General features: G+C 34.9%; 1 protein-coding gene across 3 annotated transcripts in view; it reads left to right on the top strand.

Annotated features, from left to right (window-relative positions):
* The window catches only part of TTC21B (tetratricopeptide repeat domain 21B), a 39,359-nt gene that overhangs the window by 15,383 nt on the left and 6,978 nt on the right, over positions 1-16,998 (top strand). Inside the window, exons 15-25 of one of the 3 annotated variants that reach the window (XM_057423746.1) lie at positions 333-571; positions 895-967; positions 1,989-2,099; positions 5,259-5,397; positions 7,300-7,406; positions 9,843-10,031; positions 13,008-13,118; positions 14,141-14,222; positions 14,981-15,131; positions 15,577-15,738; positions 16,140-16,335. In XM_057423746.1, the coding sequence (XP_057279729.1) occupies positions 333-571; positions 895-967; positions 1,989-2,099; positions 5,259-5,397; positions 7,300-7,406; positions 9,843-10,031; positions 13,008-13,118; positions 14,141-14,222; positions 14,981-15,131; positions 15,577-15,738; positions 16,140-16,335 (1,560 nt within the window). The remainder of the gene's footprint in view (positions 1-332; positions 572-894; positions 968-1,988; positions 2,100-5,258; positions 5,398-7,299; positions 7,407-9,842; positions 10,032-13,007; positions 13,119-14,140; positions 14,223-14,980; positions 15,132-15,576; positions 15,739-16,139; positions 16,336-16,998) is intronic. The other 2 variants (XM_057423747.1, XM_057423748.1) reach the window with 2 other exon arrangements.

Raw genomic sequence — 16,998 nt, 5'->3', positions numbered from 1 at the left:
GTCATTCTGCTCAAGCAGGAAGGAGGTACTAAAGGCATTATCCAGATTAGTTTTGGGCATCTCCTTATATATATGCAATGCAGACGTTATTTTCTTTACTAAAACTTTCTCTGGTGGTTCATACCAGATATGTTTTATTTAAAAAAATCAAGAGGAAAGAGAATTAAATGTTTTAGCAAAACAAATGGATCCTATGGCTTGGGGTTTTTTGTGAGGTTTTTTTTCTGTTGGTCTTTATAATACCCCCAGACATTTATTTGCTTATGATGTCTTTACTTTTGGCTGTTTAACAACAGGAAATACATCAATTCTATTGGTTTTATTATTTGCAGCATGAAGCAGTTATAGTACTGCAAGAAGCCATTAATGAATTTTCTGGAACTTCTGAGGAACTAAGAGTTGTGATTGCAAATGCAGATCTGGCAATTGCTCAAGGAGATGTTGAACAAGCCTTGACTATGCTCCGAAATATTACACCTGAACAGCCTTACTTTGTACAAGCTAAAGAAAAAATGGCAGATATTTATCTTCAGCATAGGAAAGATAAGAGGTTATATGCTGGTTGCTACAGGTAAAAGTTTGCGGTGTGTGTGTATATATTTTCCAAGGTGTTTTATGGTAGCATGGTGAGCTCATTTTTTTTTCTCTTCCTACTGTAATAAGTTAGTAATATGTAGTGACATAATGAATTCATTTGAGTTAGTGTTGTAGCATTTAAAACAGTATCTGGGAGTCCTGGTTTGGAAAGATACTTCAGATTTTTTTGTTTGTTTTATTTTCAGAAATAAAAACTAAAATTTGCAGAATAGAAAATTGTTGTGCCCTATTTATTGTTGTTTAGATACCAGCATTGACATGTTAAATTCTGAGCAAAATTCTGTCTTCTGTTTCCAGAGACCTAGTAGAAAAATTGCCAAGTGCTTATACTTTCCTTCTTCTTGGTGATGCGTACATGAATATTCAAGAGGTAAGTGCCTGCTAGAGATGAATAGAATGATATGAGTCATTTGTTGACTTTGGCAAGTTGAGGCAATGTAACATGTTGACTTATTGATTGGTAATTGGCAAACAGAAACTGCTTTAGGATGTGAAAAACCCCTGTAATTACTGGCTACAAATGTAACTGTTGAGTTCAAAGAAAAAGCAGTTGAAAATGCATTTCTTCTAATAACTGACTGGGTGAAAGCCAAGGTGGGAGTTTTATCTAGAAGATTACTGACCCATAAGACTAACAGAAATTAAAAGCAAGAGCTAAATTAAATTCAGAAAGAAGTTGAAGATGTTTAAAAGAGTTTTGAAGTTTAGAATAATTCTAGGTAACTTAGTTCTATTTTTAAATTTTAAATTACTGAATTCCTGTACATTTTTTTATATCCTTTGCTTTTTTGATGAATTTGAAATACGACTCGGTATTTTTAGAAGACGGTGTAGTCAAGTGGACCTAGGATTTGGAAGGATACACATTTAAATTCAGATGTTGAAAGAATATATTGGGTTAGAACACATATCTCATAGTTCAGATTACTAGTTTGGGGAATTGTACATCATTAATGGTTACTTATTAATGTTTGTGTACATTTGTCTCCTTAATGAAGAATTAAGAAGCAAAAGGGAAATCGTTTAGGTCTGCTGTAACATGGCTAGAGGAGAGAAATGGATGATTGTCCAGCACAGTAATAAGTCTGCATAAGTTTGTTAACTAGTGAAACAGTAGTAGAGAAATTTCAGTGAAAAAAGGATCAGGTTAAATCAGGCTTGTTTGTTTGCAAAGTCATCTCCGCATTCTGTTTTGGCATGGAAATGTAAGTTTACATGGGCTTTACACTTCCAGCAATTTTATAGTGACCATTCTTCTCTCAGAAGTATGTAGCTTATGAATCAGTAGTACTTGGCAGTCATTCCTGGAATTGTTACCAGATTTTGTTTTGTTCAGACATTTTTTGTGTTAATCTTTGACTTCTGTGTTTCTATTTTTTTACTGTCTGAAGCCTGATGAAGCCATAGAAGTCTACGAGCAGGCCTTGAAGAAAAATCCAAAAGATCCAGCTTTAGCAAGTAAAATTGGAAAAGCACTAATCAAAACACATAGCTATTCTAAGGTATTCTATAAGTACTATATTAGGCTAGTTAAATACTGTGTCCATTATTGTGAACATGTGGGCTTTGCCTGATTTTTGTTTACAGTTTGGGTAGTAGCAGCATTTCATTTTTAAGTGCCTAACAGACTTTTTATCCTGAACATATGTTTGTAGATCCCCTTTGAAATACCTGTTCAGCCCTCTGTGACCCTTCACAGTACAGGGAAAGGAAGAAGGCATTTTGGAACAGCCTGGGAAGGAAGCAAGCAGGGCTGTAATGCTGGAGAAATGGTGTGATTGTACCTTAGTGCTTACATACAGGCATCTTGAACTTGGGTCTCTTAGGTTTTGTTTACATCTCACTGAGTCTTTTAATACAATGTTCTTGAATAGTCTTCATGTTGCAAAAGACAAACTGTTTTGTGCTTGCAGTATTCTTCTGCATATGTGCTGTGAAAGAAGCTGAGTGTTTCTTAATTCTTTTTTGGAGGAAGCCACTATCATCCCAAGCTGGCATGTATGTTCTGTACAAGTGGCTTTGACATGGATTGTTAGTTGCAGAGAAATCAGTGCCAAGTTCCTAACTTTCAGTGTCTGCTCTTTTTTTCTAGTCACTTGTATTGAAATAGGAAACTGTAAATGGGTACAGAAAGTGCCTGGGAGACAAAGTACGAGAAATGTCTCTGTGTTTTGTTTCAGCAGTATCACTTTCATAGATTCTTAGTGCAATCTTCCACTCTACTTATTGAACTTATTTCAAATAACGGCATCTCTATCTTTATTGAGCCTGGAATAAGTTAGGAGGAACACAAAGATGATCAGGGGGCTGCAGCACCTTGTCTGTGAAGAAAGGGTGAGAGTCTGATTGTTCAGCGTGGAGAAGGCCCTGGCGAGACTGGACAGCAGCCTTCTGGTACTAAAACGGGACCTGCAGGAAAGATCATTAGGGTCTCTTTACCAGGGAGTGCAGTGATAAGAGGTGATGGTTTTAAACTGAAAGAGAAGATTTAGATTAGGTATGAGGCAGAAATTCCTTATTGTGGTGGTGGTGAGATACTGGAACAGGTTACCCCGAAAAGTTGATGCCTCATCCCTAGAAGTGTTCAAGGCCAGGTTGGATGGTGATTTGAGCAACCTGATCTAGTGAAGGGTGACCCTGCTTATGGGGGTTGGAACTAGATCATCTTTAATGTCCCTTCCATCCCAAACCATTATATGATTCTTCGAAAATTATTTTCTACCTTGGATTTAGGACAGGACTGCTAGTTCCCATCATCACTTCTTGTCAGGCTTAATACTGATTTGAATCTGTGTATTACCAGTGTAGGTAAGTGATACTGCAGAGAGTCTTTCAAGCACTGTACTAATATGCCATCATCTGACTTGTTTAAAGTTGCATCTTTATTACAGTTGTCAGGATGGTGTTGAAGGAGAAACATGGTTTTAGCTCTGTGGAGTAAACCCAAAGGTTATCCATCTTCTGGGAATGTCTTATTTGATAGATTACTACTTTTTTTTCCGTAAGGCCAGTGAACAAACAAGTTGCCAAGGAGTGACTGGGGAGGTATGTTGCATAGAAATCCTGCTACCGATTTCTTATCATATTGAATGTGAAAGTTTCAGAGTGTTATTCCAGGGACTCTATATATATATAATTTTTGTATTTGTGATGTATAAGCTGGCTCTTGTGTATGCATAATGTAATTACTTAACTACAATTGTGCTGTTGTCAGGTTGAATAGAAGGAAGCCTTTAAAGCACTGAAGAGTCTTTTTTGTTCTGAAAGTAAGTTTGTAGGTCCTCTTCAAAGTATCTGGCGAAGTGCACAGCTGTACGTTGGTGGATACAAATCTGGTGAATTGTAGGTCTGGTGACTTACAGTTTATGTGATTAAGTGCACTCAAATCCATGTTTAATTATTTCTTCGTTGACCCAGATTTATTACATCTCCTAGCCTTAATGTTGGCTAGGAGAGTACTGATAAAGGCTTTAGCTTCTTATTGTAGGAAAACCAGAAGAAAATGTTTGGGGGAAACTTGCAGGAACAAATAATTTTATTTGGGCAACTTCAAACTACTGGAGGGTGTGTCCAAATTGTGTTTTGTATTTGCAATGTTAGAATTTTGCCTTGCTTCTCTTCAGGTCAGTACTACAGGCAGCTCACTATATGATTCCTGTCTTGCTCCGTGATACTTCAAACCTTTTTTGTGTATGTAATAACCTAATGCACTGTGACAATTCCTAGAGCTGCTGTAGAAAAACTTAGTCTATATGGTGGTGGGTATTTCATGGATTTTAGTTGTTTTTATTCTGAGGGTTCAGCTGTGTCATCCTTAGGATGCTTAAGTCTAAATAAGTAACCTGCCTGATGTGTGCATTATTATGCATGTTTAAATGTTTTCTCTTTTAAAACAACAAAAATTAATAACTATTTCAGTTTCGTTTTGGAAATGTACCTTTTCAGCATGTAGCAGTTCTTGTTTTATTTTTTTTTTTACTTAGAAAAGTAACATCCTATTCCAAGACTATTTGAGTTATTATATTGAAGTGGATATTTTTAAAACTTATGGAACAATAGTTTATTAATCCAGAACATTGCTTTTGTTTTTTCTTGAGTAAATATTTGACTTTTTTAAACTGATATGATTGCCAGTTTTTATGTTTAGAAATGAAGAGAAAAATTCCTTCCTATTAGATTATGCTTCGTTGATATTTTTAAACTTTTCGTAACTTATATCATCATGTATTTCAGGTAGACTTTGGGAAAATATTTGTCCTTTGTATGCAGTAAAACAGAACTTTGTAACTCCAATTTGCCTGGAATTATGCAACTTCAGCAGCTACTAAAAATGTAATTTAATTGCCAGTGATCCTGTCGAAGATAGAACGTGATAATGTGGTTAGGCCATGTAAATGCATGCCTGTTATCAAAATGTGGGCTCTAGTTATTCTATTCATCTTTAATTTGGTATTACCTTTTTGGAAGCCTGAACTTGCATTTAAATAATATTTGTTCTTTTTAATATAGTATTTATTAAAAATGACTTGGTTGCAAGAGCAGCGAAGAAAGAAAAGAAAGAAAACTCTTAAGCAGCATGTCACTACATACTTAAGTAGAAAAGTTGTTGCCTTTAAAATTTATCTTTAAATAACAGTCAGATTTTTATTTCTTCCCGTTAGGCAATCAGTTACTATGAGGCTGCATTGAGAAATGGTCAACAGAAATTCCTTCGCTATGATTTGGCTGAGCTTTTAATGAAACTGAAGCAGTATGAAAAGGCAGAAAGAGTACTTCAGCAAGCTTTAGATCGTGAGCCTGGTAGGAATGTTATTAATTTGCAACAAAACATAGTTTCTATTGTTTGTTTTCTGCATGATTCCAAGGAGTAAACAAGTTCCATACAAACTTTTGTGGTTTGGTTTGTTTTTTCTTGTTAAAACCACAGAAAACTGTTAGAGTGCATTTCTCATTTTTCACTTAAAATAAACTTCACTTACCTTTAAAGGTGCTTGTGCCAGGACTTTTAAAGATGCAACATCTCTGGTAGATGGAGTAAGTAAATACGATGGCAGAGCTGCACACATATAAAGTTCTTTCTGTTCTGTGCTGACAAATGTGATTCTGAATTGAGTGTAGATGAGTCATTCCTACTGTTAAGAAGTAGTTGTTTAAGTAATTAATACTACCCAGTGTCTTTCAGAGAAAAGAGATAAAAATGGTTGAAGATGCCTTTTAGGAACCTCTTTTACCCTACTTTTATATTAGGAATATGCACTTACAAAGCTAAAACTTGGGGATTTTTTTCCTTGTTTTTGTTAAAAGGCAATTAAGAAGTTTTAATGTGAGCTGTCAAGCTATACCCTTAATTAAGGAAATCTTTTCAATGGCTGAATTACACTTGTTAACTTTTGTGGCTATCTGAATACAGAAATAGTTAGTATGATTAAGTCTTATTCCTAGTCCCTTCTGTAAATTTTTCTTATGTCACTCTTTTACTGGCCTTTCATACTGTGCAGGGGAGAGTTGGTTTTCTGTCTTGTTTACTACTTACTGAAAAAATCTTCTGATTTAATGTTATATTCCTGCCTTAGTTAAGCCTTTGAGGCTCTGGTTAATTTAATAATCATGTTCAAGGCAGCTTGATCTTCTGGTGTGGAAAGATAAATTAGCACTAAATACATTTGTCCTGTGTACTTTAAAATCTTCTCTTCCATCTTACAAGGAAGCAAAAAAGTATGTAAGCCAATATCCTTTTTTGTATGTCTTTGATGTACACACGTTCTCTATATAAAAAAAAATATATAACTCATTGGCTGATTGGGAAAATTATTGAAGTTTAATATTTTAGGGTTTTTTTGTGGGATTTTTTTTTAAGAAATGTTGAAATATCCTTCATTTCTGAAAGAAAAATGAAATGCAGGAGAAGTACTGGAGGGAATTATCTTACATGGTTGGCTACATGGCGTAATCTGATTTAGAATAGCATGTCACAATTACAGCACTTTGAAGACTGTTTGCTAATAGAGTATATAGCTCAATATGCTTTTATTTATTTATTTGTTTTAAGAAAAATAAAGCATGTATTTTTGTGACTTTTATGTTTTAATGTGGGCCTGTGCTCAAGATCCCACTTTGTCAATATATTAAAATCAATATAAGCCCAGGAGAGCATGTATTCTTCAAATAGTATTTTATGTGAATATGTTTTAACCATTATTCAAAAGTAGATAGCTGCTTTTTTAGGAGATGCTGAAATATTTAGTTAAAAATAACTGTTTCTGTTCATGTCTGTTGCAGTCTCTAGCAAAAGAAAGGTGGCTTAAAGTCTGAGTAGAAATTTCATTGATGTTATGCTTTTTGGGTGTACTCACTGAGTCAATTTGTATATTTTTCATTGATTTTAAGGAGGATTTATTTCCTGTCCATTTAAATCACAGGCTTGTCTCTCATATTTCTGAGAATGCAAGTAAAGTATACAGTCAATTTTTTTTTTTTGTTCCTTTTGAACATTTCAGTGTCTTTGGCCTTAAATCTCACTCTGTAGGTTGTAATATTTACTCTGGCCAGTAACAACATACCAAGTCAGATCACAATCCTAAATACATAAGATTGAGATGTGAATTTTTTACAGGGTGTTGCCTAGAGTATGTGGAGAGCTTCATCTTTCTTTATTAGGATCATCAGTTCTTACAAGAATAATGTTTAATGTAATTCTTACAGGTCATGAATCATCTTCTCTGGAGGAAGATGTACGTTACCAGGTGCTTCTGGCAAAGATTTACAGCAAAATGGAGAAGATTGATGAAGCCATTGTTTCATTACAACAGGTGAAGGGAAAAACGAAAAAACCTATGAAATCTTGCAATGTCCTTACTTTTATCCCAAATCCTAACCATGTTTCTGTGAATGAGGAAAATGCATACATGTTGGGAAGAAAGCATTAGTGACTGCTGTGAAATGCAAAGAACATAAGTTGTTAGAAAGTCTTAAGCTGTTTGTGAGCAATGCTATCTGAATTCAAATCTCAGAATGCAGTCTTTTACTGCATTTTTTTTTACTATGCCTTTATTTGTGTGTGGAGCATTGCTATGGGAGCAGCTAGGTTACATATCTTTAGCTCTGCATTGAACACTCACAGAACAATCTAGAACAGCTTTCAATGGCTACCTGTCATCTTGTTGTACTGCTCTTTATTTTAAAAAGCAATAATAACACCTGTTCTTGTTATTGTGGTAGTATTCTGGAGCTGAATATTACCACTCAGACTGAGTAGTGATATTCACTGAGAACTAAGTTGGAAGCTAGAGATAATCCATTTAGGAGACGCTTTCTCAACACAAAGGTTGAGCAAGACGTTGGGTCAGCACATGCTTTTCCATTTTATCTCCAGTCTTACAGAAACAGTAAGCCTTGGTAGCATCTCCTGACCAGCCAGAAAATTAAATTATGTAGATTGGTTAGAATGATAATTGTACATAGGAGTTAAAATCCTACTGGAATTGCTATTTAATCTGTTGTTAAAATCTTTCTTTGCTTTTCCTCATAATGTACTTTCAAAGTTAACGTTTTTCCCCACATTCTCCTACAGTAAATCTCCCCCAGGCAGTCTATTTCTCTTACTCTTTACTTCTTTAGTTCTGTCAGGTTTCTCACTATATCACACGTCAAAAACTTTGTTTTGTCTCTCTCCCCTTTTTTCTTTTGTTGTTTTTGTTGGTTTCCTCAAAACTATCCTTCCTTATACAAGTTATTTTTGAAGTCTTTTCTTGCCACATCCATTTACACAAAACCACCTACATTTTGATTATTTTAGCAAGACTTAACTGCTTGGTTGTATTATTGCTGCCTCTTGGAGAGGTTTTTCCCCTTAGTTGTCAGTGTGATGTTAGAAGTTCCTCCCGTATTTTACTTTGTGTTTTAATTCTCCTTCCCTGCTAGGCAAAAAGGTAGGGGGATGAGAAGCAGCAGAGTAATATTAGTGCTTCCTTCTCTTCAACTTGTGAACTTTTTAAATGAGCCAAACAGGCCTTCTGAGTTTTTATTTCAGTGTTAAGATAGCTGCAAAACTGCTTGAGCAGAAAGAGGAAATCTCTTGTGTGTTAATTGGTTAGAATTGCAGTTGAAATCAAAGAAAACTGGTCAGGCATAATCAGAACCATGCTTCTTCTGGACTTTTCTTAATCACTCCCTAGATGAAAGATCTCAAAATGAAATTTGAAGGGTTTTTTGCTTGCTTTTTTTTTCCCGAGCTTTCTGTACTTAAAGCAGTTAAGTACATACACCCTCTGGGGTGTGGCTTTTGAGTTTGAGATCCTTTATATATACCTTATCAAAAGCTTAATTTTAAGAGAAGAAAAAGAAAAAGGCATGTAACACTTCAGTTGAATATTTTTGTGTAGCTTGGAGACTTAAGTTCTTAACAGGAACCCATGGAGTTGATAAAATTTCTCTAAGCAGAACTGCAGAGTTTGTGTGCTAAAGCATTGCTTTTCCCTTTAATAAGGAGGATTTGTTCAGTGATGTCCTAGCATTTTTGTGATTACAACTTTGCTAGAAGTTATGAATTGGAACATAACAATTTGGATTGAGGAAAAGGTTAGTTATAAATAATGCAAGGAACACAAATATGGAGAAAATTTAGACCAATAAAAATGTGTCATCTTTATTCAATTGAATGTATTTGGCCTAAATATTCCTTAGATGGAATATTAAATAAGCTTGTTCATACCTCTTTTTGATTCAAGTACACAAAGGGTAAACTGGATTCCTTCCCAGCTTTTTGCTTTAATGTCCTGTTCATTACATTTCACAAATACTGTATCTATGATTATCTCAAAATTATGTTCTCTAAATCTGCCCTTTAGAATGTACATTACTGGATCAGCATACAGTTGTCATAAAGAGTGTTTTCTAAAAAGCGTACTGGGATTCCATCTTGGAAGTGTTAAAGAGTATGCTGCTTTTCAGTGTGTTTTTAATGTGGGTTTTGGAGAAGCAAGGCAGTTTGAGACGAGTTATTGAGGGAGAGATTGGGGTGGTGTGTACTTTGCTTGTTTTCACTGATACCTCTTACAGCAGAGACGATGAGACGATTTTAGCCACTTTATTATTTGGGGGGGGGGGGGGGCAGGGGTGTTCATCTGTAAACTACATAGTGTGCTTGTAGAACCTTTAAAAAAATTTAATAAAATCACTTTAAATTAGGTAATATAAAATTAATTCCTTTGAAAATTTTTGACCGTTCACTCCTTTCCCCACACCAGGCTCGGGAATTACAAGCCAGAGTGCTTAAACGGGCTCAGATAGAGCAGCTGGATGCAGTTTCTACACAGAAACAGTTAGCGGCTGAAATTTGTGCTGAGATTGCAAAACATTTCACAGCCCAGCGAAACTATGAAAAAGCAATTAAATTTTACAAAGAAGCTCTTGTTCACTGTGAAACCGATAACAAGGTCAGTTCTCCCTCTATTTTGCATTGTTTTCCCATTCAGTTATGATATCTAGCCATACATTTTTCTAATTATCCACAGTGTAGAAGTGTATTTGCAATTATTTATTCTTTATGATATACATAGAGCCTTTAACTTTCTCCCTTGCATTGCTTATCATGATAAAATAATTGTATGTTCTGCTAATTTCTGTCTCTTTTACAAACTCCTGATTCAAGTGGTAGTCTACATGTGCTTGGAGTTGTCCATTAGAATGTATATTGGGCTTGTCTTCATGTACCAGTTGAGGACAGGTAACGTACGCCCGGTGTTAATGGAGATTGTTTCAGTGTTGCTTGTTGCCTGTCCTCTGGAATGAGGTATTAGTGATTATGGTCAGTTGAGACAATTTCTATCTCTTCTTTATCTGCTTTAGAAGCTTTAGACTTTTATCTGGATTTGGTAGGATTCCCTTTTTAGTCACAAAATGTTTACTGGGGTTTTTTTTAGATGAAAATAGATATATTAATTTTTTTTTTGTCAAATTTCCATGATTTTCTAACATAAGTCTGTTGTATATTTAGGTGTATGTGAAGACTTCCTATTTTGCTACTTCTTATTGCATAGCTGTCAGATGCACCAGGTGCTAAATTATCATCATATCAGCTGGTTTTAATACTTGGACTCATGTGTTGTAGCTTTAGGAAGGACTTAGATTCTTGAAATCACAACTTCACCATCTTTGAGACAGGCTTTCCTCAAGGCAATTTGTGAGAATGAGGAAGAAATAGAAAAATAAATAGGGACAGGAATAAAAATATCCTTAAAGTCTTCAAAGAAAGGTGACTTCCCTTTCTACCATTAAAAAGTGAGGAAACTGCCTGTCATAGTACAGGTACAGCTATGGCTTCTGGTCTATGCTATCCCACTAATACAGTAACAGAGCTATAATCTACTTTTTTCTTTCACATCAGTACTGAAATACCAGTATAGCACTTCCTTTCATTCTTGCTAAAATCATACTATTAAGAGATTCCCATTGTTAAAGATATGCTGTGCACTGACATTTGTACTGAATATCTGCTAGATGCAGTTAGTGGTGATCTTGGCTTTAATTCTGCTTTGCTAGCAACACAGAATACAATGACATCTCAGAAAATCTAGGACTGAATTTCTGATTAAGAACTTGCTCCCTGCTTAGAGTATTGGAAACAAAATGCTTTTGGTTGCCCACAAGCAGTTTAAATTACAGAATCAGAGAATGGTTTGGGTTGGAAAGGACCTTAAGATCATCCAGTTCCAACCCCCTACTATGGGTAGGGACACCTCCACACTAGACCATGTTGCCCAAGGCTCTGTCATCTCCTTGTATTTCTGTAGTTTCAGTAGAGTTGAACTTGTTTTCTTCCTTTCATTTTTAAAAACATTGCTGGTACAGGATTTAATTGAATTCTTTTAGATTACTAAATATAAATTTGAGCTGTTAAACACCCACTGATTTGCTTGATGTCTTCACAGAGCTTTACTTTCTTTAAAATTGTATATGGAAGTATTGGAAATTCCTATGAAGCTGTCTGTATTTCATCAGAACAAATTCTTCTGCGTTCTAGCCAAAGTAAACCAAACCAGATTTGAACAAAAGTCAGTTAGCTAAACGTGAAGAGATTGTAGTCCACGTCATAAGGGTTTTGGGTTGGGTTGTGTTGTGTTGTTTTGGTTTACATAGTTAAATTTGGTAGGTAATACCTCATTTCTCTGACTAGATAAGAGGCAATGCAGTTTCCAGATGCAGACTCGAAGTGGATCACAGACTCGAAGTGTATCACAGTCTGCATCAAGGACATTATTTCAGATTATCATTATTGTTTGGGTTGGAGTTGGAAATTTAGAGACCACTTCCAGTCACTAGAATCTAGTATAAAAGACCAGTGCAGCTGGTGTTCTTGTCTTGCCTACGGCAGGAGGTGTTCCGTGACCAGCACACTGGTTTTCAGTCTTCCACTGTTGTGCACAAAAGAATAGTGGCTTGAAGAAAATATTCATAATTCAAATTCTTACAGCATGCTGTCTCCATATCACTTCAGTGCTTACCCACCTGCCTTTCTGAGTTATATAGTAGATGTTTGAATATGTGAAAAACAGGAAGTAGGAAGAAAACAGTTGTTAAATATTAGGAAAGTAGCCTTCATATCCTGAATAGGATGTTCAAAATATGTTTTGATTCAGAAGTGCCGTTCGCAAGTATAACGAAAGAATTACAATGCAATTATAAGTGCCTCATTTTTGAAAACAAAATCAAAACACCATGTAAAGTTAACCAGGAGAGACATTGCTTACTGTTTGTCTAATGCTAATTTTGCTTTGTGATTGGTTTAACTCTAGTTTGCTTCAATAGGAACTTGATTAAATCTGTGGTAACTCTTGTGTTTATAAACTTTTCCGTGGCAATTTATTCAGAATAGTCTACAATGGAACTTTACCCTTAAAGATGCGTACTTACGTACATTTCGGGTTGTTAATAGTTGTTCTGAGGTTGCTTCAGAAATGGATCCACACACAGTCTTAATGCAAATGAGAAAATGAAATGCAAATAAGAAAGTGCTTTCTGCTGGAATTTGCTTATGCTCCAAAACTAATTGGGAAATGTTGATGAGGTATTTGATTCTGTCAGGGAATTGAAAACTACTTGCATTTCCATTTTTTTCCAAGAAAATTATTCTTACCAAAATAACAGTTTTCAGAGCAATTCTGTCTGGGCAGCTCTGTATTCAATGTACCTCCAGAATTTCCATCTGGTGAAGAAAAGTTTTATCTGTTTTAAAGGTGAGAGCCTGGAAATTTAATTTATTTGACCAAGAGCCCACAGGGAACAGCAGAGAAAGCTCTCACTTTAGAAGAGAAATAAGTTTTCCCTGAGGCTCTGAAGCCTCAGGTTAATACAGAACTGAACCAGCTTTCTTCATCTTTGAATTACTTATAGTTGGATATTTTAATGTACAGGCGATGTTGGAACTTGCACGCTTATATCTTGCACAAGATGATACTGATGCTTGTGAACATCATTGTTCCTTATTACTGAGGAACGACCAAGATAATGAAGCGGCAACAATGGTATGTGATATTATACTAATCCTGTATCAGGAGTTTAATTTTAAAGTTTGTGTGTCTGCAATATGATGGATCCATGAAATGCTACTTTTAAGAAAGCCTGCAGCTTCTAATTTCAAGAAACATGAAAAATCCATTGCAACAAAATGTTTTTCTGTTTATGCTGGATAATCATTCAGTGTGTTTCTAGCAATCACAGCCCTTATTCTATCTTAATAGTGCAGTAATATTAAAGCAAATGTCTAAAAAAAACCTTCCAGAAGACAAGAACTGTGTACTTAAGGTGGTTTTACATTCTTATACAATCATAGATAATCATATTCCTCCTTAAGCATTTTTAATCACAGCTGCAGATTCTTTGTACAGGATTTGCATACTTGTCTGCTTAAGAGACTGCTCAATAGACTGAGCAACTTTTGCTTTAATACATTAGGAGCAAAATGATTTTAAGATGGGAATAATTTATTTTCTTACAGCAGTCTAACATCTGGAACTTAACCCAGTAGGGTGCAAGAACAGGGGTAATAGCACTCAGTATCTGTTATTAAATCTACTCTTTATTAACTACCTTTCAGTGGAGAAAAAAAAAACCAAATAATTGTTTTACTTCCAATGCTGAAGTAGTTATCATGTTTCTTTCTCCCTAACTTTAAACTAATTTTGCTTTTCTATGTGCTTAATCTACACATAAGGAATTTATTATTATAAGAAAATAAGAGAAAAGCTGTAGAAGTAAAACCAAACATATTTGGAAGCTACACCAAAGTGTTTAATTCTCTTTTGATTTCTACCTTAAGTGAAAATTCTAAATATGAGCCTGTACCTGCTCATTGTTATCCTCTCTATCTAGACAGAGTGTTTATTTTCCAGAGAGTAATAAAAAAATCCAACTCATTTTACTTCTTGCATAATTCCTGCAGCACTTTAAAGCTGTATTTTCAGCTCCCCGCTTTTGCAGAACTGAAGTTCATTATAAATGATGATAATATTTGGGTTTGTTTTCTCTAAATTGGTCCATATTGTAGATGATGGCTGATCTCATGTTCAGGAAGCAAGATTATGAACAAGCTGTCTTTCATTTCCAGCAGCTCCTAGAACGCAAGCCAGGTGAATATTTAGCAGTGATATTTTTAATTCTTTCTGATACATAGTTCTAATGAGATAGAAGAATAAATATCTAGAAATTTTGTATGATTAAAAAGAAATATGCTATTTATAATGCAATAGATCCTATAAACAAAGACCATTACTGTATGTAAAAACAAAGTTATTTTAGGGGAAGCTGAGAAAATTATTTATTGTATATACAGTAATTTACTTTGCTGCAATATAATGTGCATTGTTTACCTCAAGCCAAGTATAGCTAGGGTTTTATATACTTGTAACTGTGAAGCACTTGCTCTTGTGTTTAAGATAACAAGTGAATGAGTGCAAAGCTAGCCTTTTATTTCAAATTAAAAAAGGAAACTTTGTTATATGAATTTGGAATTCCTATAATAAAGTTGCTCTTAGTAATTTGCAGATTATGACCAGAGAGAAAGCTACTAAAGTCTATTTAAAACAGTACTATAATGAATGTGAACCTTTTTAGAGGACTTTGTGAAAGGAGTCGTGAGAGCACAGCAAATCTTTTTGTTTAAGTGCTTTTGAAAGTGAGGTACAATTATCTTTATAAAGGTTTTTATAGAAATATCTCAAGTATCACTTGATATCTTCATTCTTGTATCTGTGGTTGCTATGTAATATGCCTTATACATTACATCATATATAATTTTTGTATGTGAAGAAAAGGCAGACTCTATTTCTTAAGCCGTTCATATAGCAAATAACTAGAATCACAATGTCCTAATTATTTTTATATTTAGATAATTATGCAACTCTCTCACGATTAATTGATCTCTTAAGAAGAGCTGGGAAACTAGAAGAAGTCCCAAGATTTCTGTTAATGGCTGAAAAACATTCTTCCAGAGCCAACCTTGAACCAGGATTTCACTACTGCAAAGGGCTATATCTTTGGTACTTGCAATTATAATTATAAGGTTCATTTACCCATTGTCATTCAAAGATATATCTATATATAGTGTGATAAGTAAATGGTAGGTAGTATAGCACTACTTTCCTAATTATTTAAGGTGCTAGGACTTCAGGCAAGTCTCTTCTCTTCTGAAAGCTATCTTATCTGTCTCACATGCATCTTTCATATTTCCTGTTTGTTAAATGGGAGGGATATTCTTGCTGGGTTAATAATATATTACTTATTTTCAAATTTTATCAGACTGGTTTTTGTCTGCAAAACCAAGCTCCTTGCAATAGTATGTGTGCTTTTTGAGCCTTGCATTATCAGTGTGTGCAAGTGTGTAAACTGTTTTATAAATACTTGGGATTCTTTGTGAGATTTGGGTGGGATTTGAGGCAGGAAATTTTGCTTGCCCATCTTTAAATATTTTCATTAATTGTGTAGGTACACAGGTGAACCAAATGGTGCACTCCAGCATTTTAATAAAGCTCGAAAGGACAGTGACTGGGGACAGAATGCAGTCTACAACATGATTGAAATTTGTTTGAACCCAGATAATGAAACTGTGGGTGGTGAAGTCTTTGAAAGTCTGGATGCTGACATAGGGTAAGTGAATGCAATAAATATTGCTTGGGTTCTTCCATCATCCCTTTTCTCTGCTTTTCTTTAATAATGTGCCTTAAATTAAATTGCTACAAGTTTGAGCTTATCTAATGCTTCAAATATTCTACCTACGTATTGTGAGAGTCCGTTCTAGACTGTAATAAGTCAGTCTCAAGCAGAAAACAGAGATTTTTGTCTGGAATCCTGATCGCTTGCTGTGTGAAACCCAGCTTGTTAGGTTGGAACTGCTGTGGTTACAGAAGAGAATCAATGTAGAATGCCTATGTAACAAAACTGTCTTGTACAAAATGGCGTGCCTTTAGCATGGAATCAATACTAACTTGTAATTAATTTAGTGTATATTAAAAAATAAACTTTTACAAACACTTTCTTTCCAATAACAGTAATTCAACAGAGAAGCAGGAGTCTGTGCAGTTGGCTGTAAGAACAGCAGAAAATCTTCTGAAGGAACTCAAGCCTCAGACCGTTCAGGGTCGCATTCAGCTGCGAATCATGGAAAATTACTGTCTCATGGCAACCAAAGAGAAATCAAATGTTGAGCGAGCACTGAACACTTTCACTGAAATAGTAGTGGCTGAGGTTAGTAACATGTATCATTTCCTCAGTCTTCTCTTTCACAATACAGGGGTTTTTTTTAACCAGTCTTGCGGTTTACATTCAGGAATAGTGGTGTGTTAGTGCAATTCATTCTAATTATTTTTTTTCCTTATTAAAGAATATTTTATATAACTTTTTTTTTTAAAAAGCCATGCTGAAATAACAATGTCTTTTAGAAGTTTTCCATTGGATTGCAAATTTGTAACTCAGTGCTAATATTGCCAGTTACTAAAATGTGAATAGGCTGCTTGGTTTGAGTTGCTGGGTTTGCTTTTTAATTCCCAGTCTTGCCAGCACTGTGTCTGATGATATAAATCGATACAGTACCTTCATTCTGTAACCAGAAACAATTAAATATAAGATGCCTTCATGTACTTCATGTAAACTTGGCATAATTTAGATTCCAGTACAAGATTATCCATCTGCTTAAAATTCATCCTTACAATGGAAATCTTCATTATTTCATAGTTTGCTGTACTCATTAACTTTAGGATTAATAATTGATGCTCTTGTTACCAGCACCTTTCAACAGATTTTATTTAAGCACTTTTAGACATATTTAGTCTGTAGGAATGCCAAAAAATACTCAAGTTACTACTACCCATTGACTGGGTGCTAAACTGCTCCTTGTCTCAGGTGAGCATG

This window comes from Pezoporus wallicus, unplaced genomic scaffold (genome assembly GCF_028554395.1).
Source record: "Pezoporus wallicus isolate ANWC-B61680 ecotype Strahan unplaced genomic scaffold, APGP_CSIRO_Pwel_v1 contig_1181, whole genome shotgun sequence".
Classification (NCBI taxonomy): domain Eukaryota; kingdom Metazoa; phylum Chordata; class Aves; order Psittaciformes; family Psittacidae; genus Pezoporus; species Pezoporus wallicus.
This window is presented reverse-complemented; position numbering and strand designations above follow the sequence as displayed.